Source organism: Gallinula chloropus, assembly GCF_964237585.1.
Source record: "Gallinula chloropus genome assembly, chromosome: 10".
Lineage (NCBI taxonomy): Eukaryota > Metazoa > Chordata > Aves > Gruiformes > Rallidae > Gallinula > Gallinula chloropus.
The window spans coordinates 19,832,164-19,847,136 of record NC_140095.1 but is presented as its reverse complement, the minus strand read 5'-3'; the positions used below and the strand labels follow the sequence as shown (position 1 = coordinate 19,847,136).

The 14,973-nt window shown below is 39.6% G+C and overlaps 1 protein-coding gene across 1 annotated transcript in view; it reads right to left on the bottom strand.

Moving 5' to 3' along the window:
* Positions 1–3,649: 3,649 nt before the first annotated feature.
* FABP6 (fatty acid binding protein 6) overlaps positions 3,650–14,973 on the bottom strand; it is a gene marked incomplete at both ends in the record, with an annotated part of 41,441 nt that continues 30,117 nt past the window's right edge. The window contains 4 exon segments of the mRNA XM_084268797.1: positions 3,650–3,703; positions 4,738–4,827; positions 6,372–6,547; positions 7,341–7,445. Coding sequence (XP_084124923.1) covers positions 3,650–3,703; positions 4,738–4,827; positions 6,372–6,547; positions 7,341–7,445 — 425 coding nt within the window.

The following is a 14,973-nucleotide window of genomic DNA, read 5'->3' as shown; positions in this document are numbered from 1 at the left end:
ACATCTGTGTAGAAACCCTGTGGGGATTGGAGACTAGAAGGAGCTAATTGTCTATCAGAATTGTCTGAAAGCTCATGTTAGAGAGCTATTTCAAGCTGGAGGGCTTGATAAATTTCTGTCTAAGTAGCAATATACCTAGAGGATGTCAATGGAAAACACTGAGTGCTCTCCTCCCCTCCCAGTGATGTGTCACTTGAACAGTGGCAGCTCATACTACTGGAAGCCTCTCCTGAACTGTACTGAAATTGGTATCAGTTAAATATGAACTTTGTTTATGCAGTAATCTATACGTGGAACACTTTCCACTTTCTCTGAGCAGGAGTGATACTTCAGGAGTAAGGCTATAGAAAAGAAGGAAGAAAAATGGTCCAGAAGACTAAAATAACTTCTGACTTAAAATTCTCTGGGAATTAAATGTGACGCTGCTGAATGGAACATCACTCAGCCTTCAAGTAGTTTAGAAACAAAAATGAAACTTTAAATCATCTCTTAGGTCTTTGACATGCTGCTGCTTTTTAGACTGGAGACTGTTAGTAAAAGTGTTCATGAGCTTTATCAGGGATTTAAATGTTACTTGAAATGCTCTTGGAAAAACTTTTGAAAAGTTCTCTGCCTTCACTTAGTTCCTCTTTTGGGCTCAACGAATTGTGGTGGTAGCTCAGGACAGAGGAACTGGTGTTAATGGGGACAAAGCTAGGGAACTGGTTAGCTTTACTGTGAAATTAGGGTTTTACTGTAGTGCTAAGCAATGTTGACTTTGTTTTTTTTTTAATACCATTTTAGCATGTAGCTAGTAACTAGGAGATGCTGTTGTTTCTTTGCAATGCCACACACCTGTCACACCCCAAAGGTTTCTTTCTTAACTGAAACTAGTTGAGAAATGGTCTTGAATAGGCTTTTTTGTTGTTGTTACTGTAGATATTTGCAAGAAGTGGATTTCTGCAAAGGTGAAACTTTAGTTTTGATATATGCAACCACTATTGTAAGTCTGTTTGAAAGCTGTGCTCTTGGTTTGTCTTTTCTCTGAAGGCTCTCAGGAGAGCTATACAAGTGATGTGCAATATGCTTTTACTGACTTGGGGCAGTTTGTCCAAGTCACGTTGTCACACTGCTGTTTTAAATTATATTTTTAGATAATTGTTTTTAAGGGTGTTTTAGGGTGGAGAGGAAAAATTAGCCTGCATGCTAATGTATGTTTGTATAACTGTCTTCTGAGAATGCAGCTTTTGGTATCCTGTTGTTAATTTCTTCCACTCAGCAGGCAGGAGGAACCTTCTTGGGTTTGGTTTGGTTTTGTCTTGTCTCTTTAATACAAACTGGAAATGAAGAGGCAGTACTTTTCAAATGTTAGTCTAGAAGTTTAGAGAACTTAGTTCATCTATTCTGTTGGTTCTGTATTTATATTAAACTCTATTTTCAGAAGACTGTAGTGTATTTGTCACTTGACTGGTAATGAGCAATAGATGTGTCAGTAACTTGTTGCACAGTTGTACATTCAGTCTTTCTTCTGGTAAGGTATATTCCAAGCAGAGATTGTCTGAGTTCTAAATTCTTTGTGCCATTGTATCATGGGTGGGGTTGGGACAGATTAAGCCCAAAAGCAGACTTTGAAAGGGAAAACACTTATGCTAATGAGTTGTCCCAGTACTGCTGCTGTTTAGTGCTTTAAATGGTGGCAATTGCACACATGTAATTTCCAGGTAAATACATTTGCATGTGATTTTTCTTTTGTGAAAATATATCTCAGGAATGTAGAAGAGTTCAGTCAAACTAAGGACGCTTTTCTGAAGACTCTTTGCTGTGATTACTTTCAGAGGGACCTGCAAAGCTGAGTGAATCTTTAAACAAATGGATGGAAAACTGCCCACCTTGGGCTTGTGCTGTTAGATGCTGGCAGTTGCAGCATAATCATACATCAGAATTTTTACATGCTGATTAAGTTGTAATTCCTTGGCAGACTTCACAGTAAGAAAGGCTGCTGAAAAAGCACGTGCAGTGAAATGTGTCTAAGAATATAAACCAGGTTATGGGCACTAGTTTACCCCCTAACATGGAAGGATGTTGCAGATGTGACTAAATGTGAGAAAGCTGATGGTAAAATTAAACTGTACTAGTGAGCCCTGACAAGAGCTGCAGCAGCCATGAAGATGGAAAAGAATCTCCTAACATTGATCAATGTAACCTTTTATGAAAGGTTAAAATGAATTTATTTTTTTATAAAAACCTTACAGCTCTAGCACTCTGCTGTTTTGGGTTTTTTTTAAAACAGGAAAGGGAAGCTACTACCATGTCCCTATTTGTGAGAAAGCCACAACTTGGTGTTTGCAAAACTGTCAAAGTCACTGTTTGATCATTTTGTTTTAGCAAGTTTTACATACTGTAGTAAACAATGTAAAGTTGATAGAATGCTCTTTGATCACTATAATCAACTCATCAGTGAAGTGTACAGGTGTTGCTTTATAAATTTTAGCTTAGTGCTATTTTTTTACTCACAAATGTGAGTCAAATGTTGATGAATTAGTGATAAATTTCTGGTTCTGCTGTTTTCAGGGGGTGTTTATTTTGCTCTCTGTACTGCCATTTCAAGACTAGCCTAAAGACTGTCCTCCAGCAATGGTTTTTTTCTCCTGTGAAAATATCCCTTACATGCTTTACAAAATCCCATCCTTCCTTTCAAAACCTTCTCTGTATAATGAGTTACTTGATCACATGCAGAATGTGAAAACAACTGTCACACCATGAAATGTAGTTGCTGCTTCAATCAGGAATAGCAGCAACTGCTTCTGGTTTGTTTTCAAAGCAGGGAGTCACCGTGTCATCAGCATCATCTCCTTCAGACCAAGTTCTTGTGGGTGCAAATGGTTCAAACAAAACATCACCATCTTTTAGCTGTAGTATGAACTCTAGTTTTGTATATAACCGTTGCCCAGTGTCTACCTGTGCCTAACTCCATAGGTCTTTTGGAATGGTTGGTTAAGCATCAAATGTGATGGGCACATTCTAAATCCAAATCTTCTAAGTCCCATTATTCACAGAGGAATGTTCTAGCTGACTTGAACTGAAATGGGGAGATCCCTTCATCTTGAAGTATTAAGAGGCTGAATTTCAACAGAAATTCCTCTAAGAATTTGGGTCAAGCAGCAATACTGATGAAAATGATAAAACTCTGCTAGCAGTATGAAAATGTATGTTTTATTGACTGATAAACTGACTTCTTGTTTTCGAGTTCCTAAATTTCTGCTCTCCAACCAGCAACAGGGCAAAGGACTTGTATCAGATCTTGCATTTTGATGAATGCTTTGGGCAGGGTATTGCTCTATTCTCTAGCTGAATGGAGCTTCTATTAAGTAGGTGGTAGGCAACATTTGACTATACCAAGTAGGTATCATATCCTGAAATACTTTGACTGGAGAAGCAGCAGCATGAAGAGCTTTGATGCATCTTATGATTTTATTTTTTTTTCTGATGTTGTGGGGATATGTCAGATCTTTAGGAATGGGGCAAGCATTAACAGAGGATAACAGGGCTCTCACAAAACAATTCTTCATAGTACAAAGAAAAAGAGGAAGAGACAAGTAGCACCTTCTATTTATTTTTATTGATGTTTGGTTTTAGTGCACTGGCAGAGTGTCTGGCTGCTGGAGTGCCTTTAAGCAATCTTCTTGCTGGTCCTTTTGTAGACTACACCAGAAGCAACAGAAGTCTGGGAAAAGATAAAACCAAAAGTTTGATTGAATAGTGTTATCAGAGCTTCAATGTCACAAATGAAAAGACCTGCTGATTGGCTCACAGACCCTGTCCTTTACTGAAGTAACCTTTGCCCTTTGGTAGATGTCATAGCTAGAAAATAAGCTGAATGTCCTTGACTCTGCAATCAACAGGGCAAAAATATACAAGCAGCAGAATTTCCAAACAGATTTAGAGAACTTAAATGTATCCTGGGTTAGATGTGGCTTCACTGACTCCAAGTTATCAGTTTTAGACAAGTGAGATAATTATTCTCCAGAGGTAACAAATGATTGACACTTTCCTTTCGTGCTTCATGGAGTAATTTACTCCTGGTTAGTCTGGTGAAGATGCACTCAGGTGTATGTAACTGGCACAGGCAAGTCAATTCACCAAAATTTTTGTCAAACATCATGATGTCAGATTCTCAATCTTATCTGTTTCACAGGTTTTTACCATAAGAATTATAGTTTCAGTAATCTTCCAAAGCTCCATTGCCATTTTCGTGGTAAAATGGGATGCGACTCAAAATCCAGCCCTTGTGTGGAGGGTTTTTTTTTCCTTTGGTAAGACTAAAGAAATAGGACTCTACAGAAATTCTGTGAGGCCCTGCAGCCAGATAATTTTCTAAGAATGAAACAAAGTTAATAACTACTCCATGTATGTAGTAGGTGGAAAATTTTTCATATATTCTTTTCTATTCTTGAGGCATAGATGCTGCAAATATAGTGAAAGACATGGCAGCTTGGGAATATTCCAGTCTTAAAGCTATAAAACTGTGTGTCTGTGCTCAAGATGCAAGATTTACATTTCAAATTTATCAAAAATGTATGAAGTTTCTTCCATTTTTTGATTAAACCTGCACAAAATTGCAGATTATCTAGATTAAAGGAGAAAGATATTTAAGAGTTTTGGTTTACTTGAAAGATTTTTTCTTAAAGTCTAAATTTCAATCCTGCTGCTCTTGAGATGCCTTGGGTTTTGTGTTTTGGGGTTTTTTTAAGAACTCACCTCTACCAGCTTTCCTCCAGCAATCTCTGCAGTGTGATGATAGTTAGGAAATTCAGCCACGATTTTCCCATCTTCCATTTTCACAGTTGCCTGTAATAGAAAAAGGTTTAATGTTCCCTGGGGTTGCTGGCATTTATATTATCAGATACACTGTAAACATCTGTACACCTGGTGGTTAAAGTTTTTACTTTTAAAAAGTTGTTCATTATACATGCAGCTTCACAAACAAGACTAGAATCCTTGTGATTTAGTTTGTAAATGCTCACAGTTTAAATAGAAAAATATTCCCTAAAATACATGTCAACAGAAAACTCAACCATAGCTCTGACTGATCTGACTACAGACTAAGCTTCTGATTCAGAACTTGGTGTTTTAAGTGGTTGTCTTGTTTTAACAGTGAAGTAAATGGCACAATGGTGTGAGTTAACATTGAAGTAGTATTCTCAGATATTAATAAACTGCCTCCAAGCAGCACCAAAGTCACTGTGGACAAGTAATGTAAAACTCAAGTCTAGATCCTGAGTTTCCTACCTCTAACTACACAAGAATTCATCTCAGATCTGTAGAGGTGAACATCACTGGCCCATCCCAGTCACACGTTTTAATATGTGACAGTTGGTCTAAGAGCTTCCAGGAGTTGTTTGCTCTGCCTCTATCTTTGGCCATTTAATAGGCTTTGGACTGCTGAACTCCTCAGAGACATAAAGAAGAGAATGTAATTTGTAATATTTCAAAATTGCTAAGTTTGGAATAAATTGACTAAGTAGAATTGTGTCTTATTCTTTCTGTCAGGCTTCACAAAGATTACTCAAAGCTAAAGACATAAGTTTTCTCCTCTCATAATCAGAGAGGTAAGACTAAAAAGCATTCTGGAAATCATCCAATGCTATTGCGATTCTCAGATTGTCCGAGCTCCCTGCTGCAATTGCTTCTCTTATCTCTTCAATATGTATAAAACATTTATCCAGTAAGCTATTAGAGGGCTCTGGACACCTCAAAAATGCAGAGCTGCTGTCCCAAACTATCTTATATCTCTAAATAGAGGAGAAATTAATAAATTGAACAGTTTATAGCAGGGTTGGTGTTGAAATTTTGTCCGTGACAGGAGCAGATCAGTATTGTGTAATCTTCCTTTGCACCAGAGGCTGCTCAAGCTGCAAGTTGCTCTCTACTTCCAACAAAGAGGAGGATACAGAGATTACTTTTTTCCCTTCACTTTACACGGTCTTTTGTTGCTTTCAAAAGGTGAGCACTGCTGGCAGGCACAGGCAGAGCTGAGGATCACAGTACCCCCCTCAGCGTGTGCTGCACTTGCTGTATAGTGCTGGACAACGACACAGCTGCCAAACAGCTTTTGAGAGTTTTAATGAGCATTATGTTTGCTTGAGCTGTGGCACCAGTAGATGCTTGACTCTCTACCCTCCTTCTTTTATTAGTATGTACAGTTCTGAAGCTCTAGCTCTCTTTAAAATCAGATTTAGATATTTTGCCAGGAGCATTAAGAAATGGGTGGGGGGGATGTGTTTGGGAATTGATGTTTCTACGTTATAACAGATGGAAAAAAATAAAAGAGAGGAAAATGGCCTTGATGCAGATTTGACACTGCAGAGATCTGACGAGCTAAATTGATTTACCTTGAACTTTCTGCCACCCATTGTCTCCATGTCTGCTTCCTTGCCGATCGTGAATGTGTTGGTCGTGGTGCGGCCCCCTGGGAAATGCTGTGTCCAGGTGAAGTCATTTCCATTCTGCACCACCTCAGTGATGATTTTGCAATTCCTTCCCATTTCAATCTTCTCACTGGGGAGTCCTTTATCAATAGAAACATACAGGTTATCAAATCCAATAGACTACCAGCTGTATTTGAACTGAAGCAGGCTAACAGGAAGCTTGTTCTCAGGCATTGATGTATCACAGCTCTGAGTTTAAATTACTAGTGTAGAGGAAGATATAGGTACATTAATGCATTTGCTAAAGTAAAATGTTTTGGTCTTGCATTCTTTTCCTTGGGAAACAATACACAAAATAAATTTATAGATACAAGCTATATATAAATGTTCCCTTCTAATTAATTGACACCCAGAGATGCAAGTAATGTATAAACTTGGTGCCTGTGCTATCAATTGCCTATTGCTCTTTATTGTATTGCACTGAATTTATGTGCACAGACCATAATGCCCCCAGGAGGTCTTACAGGGTAACCTGAATCAGGTTTGCATGGTCTTCTGAAAGCAGTCACAGAAACCTGTTGCTGTGGAAGACACTGAGAAGCATTTTCACACGAACTTTACACTCCCACCAATGAATATAAAGGACAGAAAAAGCAATCTTTGTGGTGACTGTCTTGTACACATCTTGGCCCTTCATTCTGCTGCCACTGAAAAGGAATACTGCTTCTGCAGAACAGGACTCTTTCCTGTGACTGGCAGTGCTGCTTATAAGAACAAAACTGAACATCCTTTCTGATGTGCAGAGCACTCCTCCCAGCCTTAGCTGCTGTTGATCTCAGTACATTTCAGGAAAAAAACCCCACCTTTTTTAAAAAAAAAAGTATGTTTAAGTAATTTATAACCTTTAAGACTTACAGCCCAAGAGGTACTTACCAATCTTCGTCACAAAGTCGTCATAGTTCTCATCACCTTCGAATTCGTATTTGCCTGCGAATGCCATGTTGCCCTGGAGATGTGGCTGGTAGAGCAGAACAGCAGCTGGAACAATGAAGAATGGATAAGTGCAGATGGCTTGAGGCCCTTGTTTTTATAAGCCAGTCCAAGCTGTTCAGCCCACCTATACCCACACCCCTTGGAAACAGACTTTTATGATCTATGTGAGTCACTAGCACAGATGCCACTGACCTTTATGAATATCAAGGTTATAATTTAATTATACATCCTTGATAATAATCTGGAGATCAGCAAAAATCAAGGCCAAAAGCTTGGGTTTTGTTTTAGTGCATATTTAAACAAAGTTATACACTTTTACCTTGAAGATTCCACTGATATTTCAGGCAGGATGGGATAATGCTAAAATACATTATAGTGAAAGAGGGAGGAAAGTGCTTCAAAGCAGTGTCAGGAGAGCACAGCCTTGCTCTATTTGGAAACATACCCTACATTAGTTAAAATATGAAATTAAGAAGACAGCTTCACAGATTAGTAACTAATTCTGTCAGGATATGGGCAATGACAAGATTCTGGGTAAATTGCTGCATCTGCACATCTTACCTTATCTCCATACAGATAAAAAGTATTAGGAAGTATTTTACACTAATGTACTTTACATCTGATTAGTACAAGGCACCATGTTAATATCAAGAGACAAATAGTGTATTGTATTGCTTAGCAAATGTTTGACAAAAGACAAAAAAATATACTTATTTTGGAAAAGTAGAGCTGGTTTATGTAAGATAACCATATGTTAAAGGCCAGGGGGTCTGCTGGGAAATTTAGAATTCATCCAGGAGATGTCCCATGCCTAATGAATCCATTGCCACACAGATAGCAGGGTAGGAAACTCCCAGCTGCTGTGTATTGGCATAGCTCCACTGGCTGAGGATACAGACCAACAGTTTTTAAGCTGAACAAAAACATTCCTAGGAGTTATATGAAAATAGCATCATAGATTGGAATTTTATTTCAAGTAATATATTTAGGAAGGAACTGAAAATACACTTTGCCCTGGTTTTATAAAAGTCTGAAGAATTTTTTTAAATGCTATTTAACCCCACATGCTAATGCAAGAACATGTTGCATTTTGAATCAAGAAACTACTCAGAACAGGAGCGTAGGCTGGGTCATGAAAAACATGGAAAACACAAGGCCAGTAAACTTCACCATTGCTTTCCTTAGTATACTTTCAAATGAATGCATTCTGTGTAACCATTTCTGTAGTTCTAATTACCAGACACATCCACACTCCATTCTGTCAACGAGACAAACTTCAGTTAATGGGATGAAACTTCAGGGACAGGTTACAAACAGAACAGTTGCTACATCTAACAGTCTAATCACCAATACTGTCAGTTGTACACTGCCTCAGCCTGTGCTCTACAGCCTGCTTGTTGGAGAAAGAAGGTTGGTGGCAAGTTGCTCTACCAAGCTGAGACAGAACGATGCCCCTCAGTGAACCCTGCCTCCCACGGGTCCTGTGGCTACACACTGCCTGTGTCTGCATGTGGCTTATGTCACAGCAGCATTTAATTCAACAGGAGCTAGAAAGAAGGCAGCCTGGACCCAACTGGTTTGTCACAGCATACCAGTGTGTGCAGCTCCTCAAATCAGTAACTGTTGGGTGGTGCATGTTAAAATTTATTAAACTTAAAATATATTTGACATACACACACACACATATTTAATGGCATATTACTTGTCAGGGTACATTGCAACCCAATAAAAAAATCCTCTCCAATTTATATTATTTTTTGAATTTTACTTACTAATCTGCTTTCTTTTATGCAAAGCTTCTGCTGTCTGTAAGTTACACAACCATTAAACCAATTACAGAATACATAGGGCATATGAGGTTTGAGAGAAAAACATCTCCTGTCTTAGGAAAATTTTTGCAGTTTCAAAACTTTTCCTTACAGGGAAAAAAAAAAGGAGAGGGATTCCAGAATGACAGATGGGTGAAAAGTCTCAATCAGGAGAGAAGGGCAGTTCTGATGAAAAATAACTTTCTGCTCAGAAAAAGCTTCAGAAAATTCTGAGTCAGTTTTGTGAGAGATTATACCTGCAGACTGGAAAAGAGTTTGCCTCATGTTTATTAGTTGGGAATCTCTAGTCTTTCTAGATGGGTTTTTTTAAACTTACTTCCTCTTCTGAAGCCTGAGAGAAAGTAACTTCAAAAATCTCACATCTATGAACGAAAACTTTCAAGTGCAGATGTTTGAAGTTGACAACAACCCTTTTAAAATTCTTTGTCTGGGTGTTTGTTCCTGGCAGGAAAGCAGTTTTCTAGAACAGATGCAGAAAGTGCACAAGAATGAAGCATAACAAAATCATGGTCAATTTGTAAAATAAAAACGGAACGAATGCCCTAGGAATTTCTGCCTTCCCACCCCTAACCCTTCATTCTCCCCATATTTACTCAGCTTTAAATTGTACCATGCTGTGCAGTGCCTGACTATATTGTGCTGGAGTTCATGATGCCACAAAAGCCATACCATCTGCTGTCTGCATGCAATTAAAAGGATGTCTCCATACTTGAAATAGAAGAGAGCCATATACCTTCCCTCTGTGAACATTCTCCATGTCCTGTGATTAGCATTCAAAACACGGGAGTGTGGGAGAAAAGGATGAAACTGGGGGGTTCTGTATCAATCACAAACACGCAAGACTCAAGGAAGGACCAGAGAAACGTGTCTCAGTACCAGTGTTTCCTTTGCACTTTTGATTTAAAAGTGTCTATAATTATCCTGTCCCTCAACCATATTTGACACTTAGTTATTTTAATTAAAATTCCTGCAGCTTAATACCAAGATAGCTGAACTCAATCAGCACTTGTGCCGGATGAAACAACCGACAGTTGACAAGGGAGCTTTCCGAGTTAGACCCAGATGCTTAGGCCCCATTTATATAAAGAAAAACAACATTAGCATGGAAAACAGTGAAGTGGTTGCACATTCATAGACTCCTGAGTTCTTATTGCTATGGTAAAGCTAGGTAGATACCACCTAAGCTGCAACACTGTAAAATCTATGTCACTAGTAGAGGCAAACCCCCATGGAATTTCAGTCACACACAGATATAAAATACCATTTAGAGGAAAGCATCATCAAGCCATGTCATACATGAGAAAGCTGAAGTGCTGAGAAGAAGTGACCTATCAGAGCTTATGATACCGTGAATGGATGATGCAGCAAGTAAGAAATCCTAAATGCAGGCATTAACCCAATATCCACAGGACAGCACAATGATTTAAACATTCTTATAATAAACAAGCTCTTAGAAGCAAACGCTGAGAGCTCTGAGCAACCATTTACTCTCAAACAGTCACCCAGGGAGATTCACACTTGCTCCACTGATGGGCTGTGAGAATCTTTGCAGCTGATTCCCACAACTGGCTGAAGGAGTCCCTAGTTGAGTCCCTAGCTGCGATTCTCTGTGTGGCTCTGTGTGTGCTGAAAGACACCCAGTGTCCAGCCCCAGCTGTGCGTTTGAGGGCGGGTGGCTGGTGAGGCTGTCCTCAGGTTAGCTGAGCACTGCAGGTCACACTGGGCTCTCAAAGTTCCAGAGAGATATGCACAACCCTGGGAAGAAGGTAAATTAATTCAAGCCATAAACTGTTCCGTTTACATAAAACTTATTGGGGAACAATGCCACCAATAACTTAGTAGTAACACCACATGGACCTTGGAAGATAGATCAAACTGGATAAGAAAAAGCCACAGTTCTGTGACACAGGAAAAAGATAAGATAATCAGATTATATAAACAGCAATTGAGTTTTTATACTCAGTCTCTCTATAAAGATCAAATTCTATTGATAGCTGTCTTGTGTTATGATATAGAAACGCTGACATCTATGCAACTACACAATACTTGGAGCTTGCCTGCAGTGGGAATGTGGTGGGCATAGAGCCAGTGTGTAGTACAGTAAATTACCAATGAATAACTATTTGACTGGGTGGGTCACTCTTGCTACACCCTGTACGAGTTTATTCACCTCCAAGGAGTTGAATGCTACACTGTACATGAGAGTTCCAGAGCAGGTTGCAAACATCCACCCAAACAGTAGAGGAAAGGCTACGCTGTTAATAAAGCTGCTTACTCTGCCTGGCTGCTCAGGACCAGAATCAAACACACCATCATCTGTACCAGTCCATGCACAGGAGATTTTAATGTGCATTGTGAATTTGCACCCATACTCCTGCACACCTCTTCTGAAGTAAATCCTGGGTTTAATACCTGCCTTTTTTAATTATGAAATGTAATGAAATTTGATAGCAGATGTATTGGTGAATGAAGAATGCCTTTAAGGACTCCTCCAAATACTGAGTCAGGACAATGTTTATTCCAATAATAAAGGATGGAGGCCCTCTGACTTTACTGAAGATACAATCACTTGCACAGTTACTAAGGTCAGTCACCAAGGCCCAATCTCTTCACTTTCAGCTAAAACCAATATCTATTTAATGAACTCACACTTTGCATTTCCAATATTCATTATTTTCCTGCCTCTTCAGAGCTGTGAGAACACGATGTTGCTTTTGTACACCTCTGCAGCAGTGCTTCATCCTTGGTGGGCTGTTTGTTGAACTAAATAGCACAAAACACTCCACAATCATCCTGTGAAAAAAAGAATAAGTTTATGTCTGTGTATACATGTATTTTAAACACATTACACATACTTAATCTGTTCCTACTACTACAAGACAGAGCCTGCATACTGCTGCAAACAGCACTGGCTACATTATACTTCTGCTTGACAGAAGTCAGCTCAAATCTAAATGAATTAACAGCTATAACTGAGACCAGTGGAAAAATAAAAGGTCTTTCCCCAGCACAAGGTGAGAATCATAACAGAGAAAGGCAGAAGAATGAAAAGCTTCAGGTGTAAAGGCTGAAAGCAGTTCTCCTAAGTGGCCATTATCTTCAGTGTATTTGGCACTGTCATTTTCAACCGGGAAAGATGCAGCTGTTCTTTATGTGGGTCAGATAAAATACCTTTATTCTGCAGGAGACTGCCTGCCATCTGGCGGCCAACGTTCAGGGCCCACAGGCCAGGCAGCAGTGAGACCCCCACCTCACCCATGGAAACCCCTGACTTCAGCCAGGGTATGTCAGGGTCTGCAGGTAGCCCCAACCACAACCGAATCCCCAAGATGGATTGCAGGTCCCTTCGGTCTCTAACTGTAAGAAGGAGAAAAAAAAGTTACTCTCCCCTGAGCTGGTTATAATCAGCTCAGTAAGAGTCACATTAAATGTGTCATTTACATAATATATGAAAAATTATCCAAGCAATTATCTTCATATGTTTCATTCTGGGACATGGTTCTAAATGAAGAGGATTTCCTAAGCATTGGTTTATGGCATTAGTGACACATCACACATACAGAACAGTATCAGCTTCTGCTTAAACACAAATACATTTGTATTGCTGTCTTGGTGATCAGTAAGACACAGGACTGCTTCACAGTGATTTAATTAAACACTATAGATCAGAGGCAAAATGCTGGCTGCCCTGGATTCGGGGGAACATGTCAGCACAATTTAATGAACCTCACTTTATGTGCAAATGCTCTTTGTGGCAGACTGGCGTTTGTGAAAGCCACTGAATGGATTCAGCTGTCCCAGCCAAGCACAAGTCAGGGTGGGCACGCTTCGATGGAGCAGCACTGTTTGCAGACAGAATGCAAGGAAATGGCATAACCTTATTCGGTGCAGTCTGAGGTGCACAGATGCTTTACACACCATTTGTCTCACCGAGGGGGGAAAAAAACCCCAATCCAAACCAGCCCAAGAACATGCATTCATAGTTGTGCTTACCTAGCTTGGAAACCTGAGTCACTGATCAAACATGAACACAGATGTGCTCTGCCAGGACTATGGGCAGGAAGCAAAACCACTGGCGACAATGAGAGGTTATGCAGACAGGCTCAACACTGAATTTACGAGGATGACGTGAGTTGCTACTGTGTGGCTGTGTGGCTGTTGCAGACAGTTAGCATTAATAAGTTGCCAAAGAAGTAAAACTCTTACACCCAAAGGAAAAATTCATCTAAAGGAAGCAGTTAATTCCCTCTGTCTCCCAAGTCAGCTCTGATGTGCAAAACAGCCGAGTCTTCAAACACTAGGAGGAACAGAGAGAACTTTCAGGAACAAAATCAAAGGCCTTGGATATCTTTACTTTCAGAATTTACTTGCCACGAAGTCATAAATACAACGCTTTTGCATTCTTTTTGTCATGCTGGAGTCGCCCTGCCCTTGAATGTCTCCCAGCATGCTTTAAAGTTTATTAACCTTTCAGATGTGTTGTATAAAGCCAAGTGAGATACACTCAAAGACAAAATGGAGATAAGGAAAGTAATTCCATTAGTGAATGAACTAGGCTGAGTGACTATCTTTGAAGGGCTTTTAGAACTGGAATGCAATTGAACAAGGAGTACAGATACAGAATAAAAGTAGGAACTCTCCAGTGAACAGAAAGTTACACTTAATGATTCCTTCAGAATCAAACTTGATCACAAAAGCTTGTAAATTCTTAATACAGCTGTATCTGACAATTATTCAGTAACCCTCCATAGTAAATGGCTAATGACTATTAATTCCTTTGGTATTCAGAGTAATCATTCATAATGAATTCAGAATGAAGTCATTTGGTGTTAATGTAATGTGCAATTCCAAGGGAGTCCTATTATAATGCTGCCTTATTAAGTATCCATTTAACATAGTACTAGGTGTTACTATTCTAAACTCATAAGCAGGAGAAAAGTAATTACCAACAAGATGTGGCTGAATTACTGAAAAGCAAATGCTTGTACAGAGTCCAAATACTTAACAGAAATGCACAGACAGCTCTACAGGACTTGTGCAGGTGAGACAGTACAGACCAGACTTACACCAGATGGGACATTCTGATGAGTAGGATCTGCATGACAAAAACAGGAAAAAGAGGCTCCTACCAGGAGCCAAAGGGTGGAAACACTTGTAGGGGAGGGAGCACAGACCTACCAAAGATCCAGTATTTTTGGGAGTCCCTAAAAGGAAGTTTGATTGTTTCCTGCCAAAATACTCTATAGAAAAGCCTGTTTCCATCAACAGAAAGGGAGTTTCCAGACAACAAGATAACCAAGTGATTCTTTCAAGCTGTACAAGCCAGCATATCTTCTGTAAGAAACGTTTGTTTCTGCTGCCCCTGACTGGTGTTCCTGATGTCTGAGTACAACCTCAATGGGACTGCTGAGGTCTGGTCTGGGCAACTAAACAGACAGAAAAATAAACCTAAGGAAGAGAAAATAGAATCAGGAAAAAAAGTGCTTAGATTTTAGGTGTTTTCATCAGTTTTCAGCTGATTCAGTTCCCTGAACTGTCTCAAATTGCATGGTCGGGCCCTGTCATTACAGCAGGAGGTACAAGGAGAGGAAGATGAATGGCACCATCATCATCATCATCTTGCCCTTTTGCTGGCCTAGTGTGACTACAAACCACACAGTGACTGAGAGCAGCCTGAGGACATGACAGTGCTGCTTAAACTGCTCAAGTGATTCCCAGCTGTTCCGGAGCCGCCTCCTGCTCTG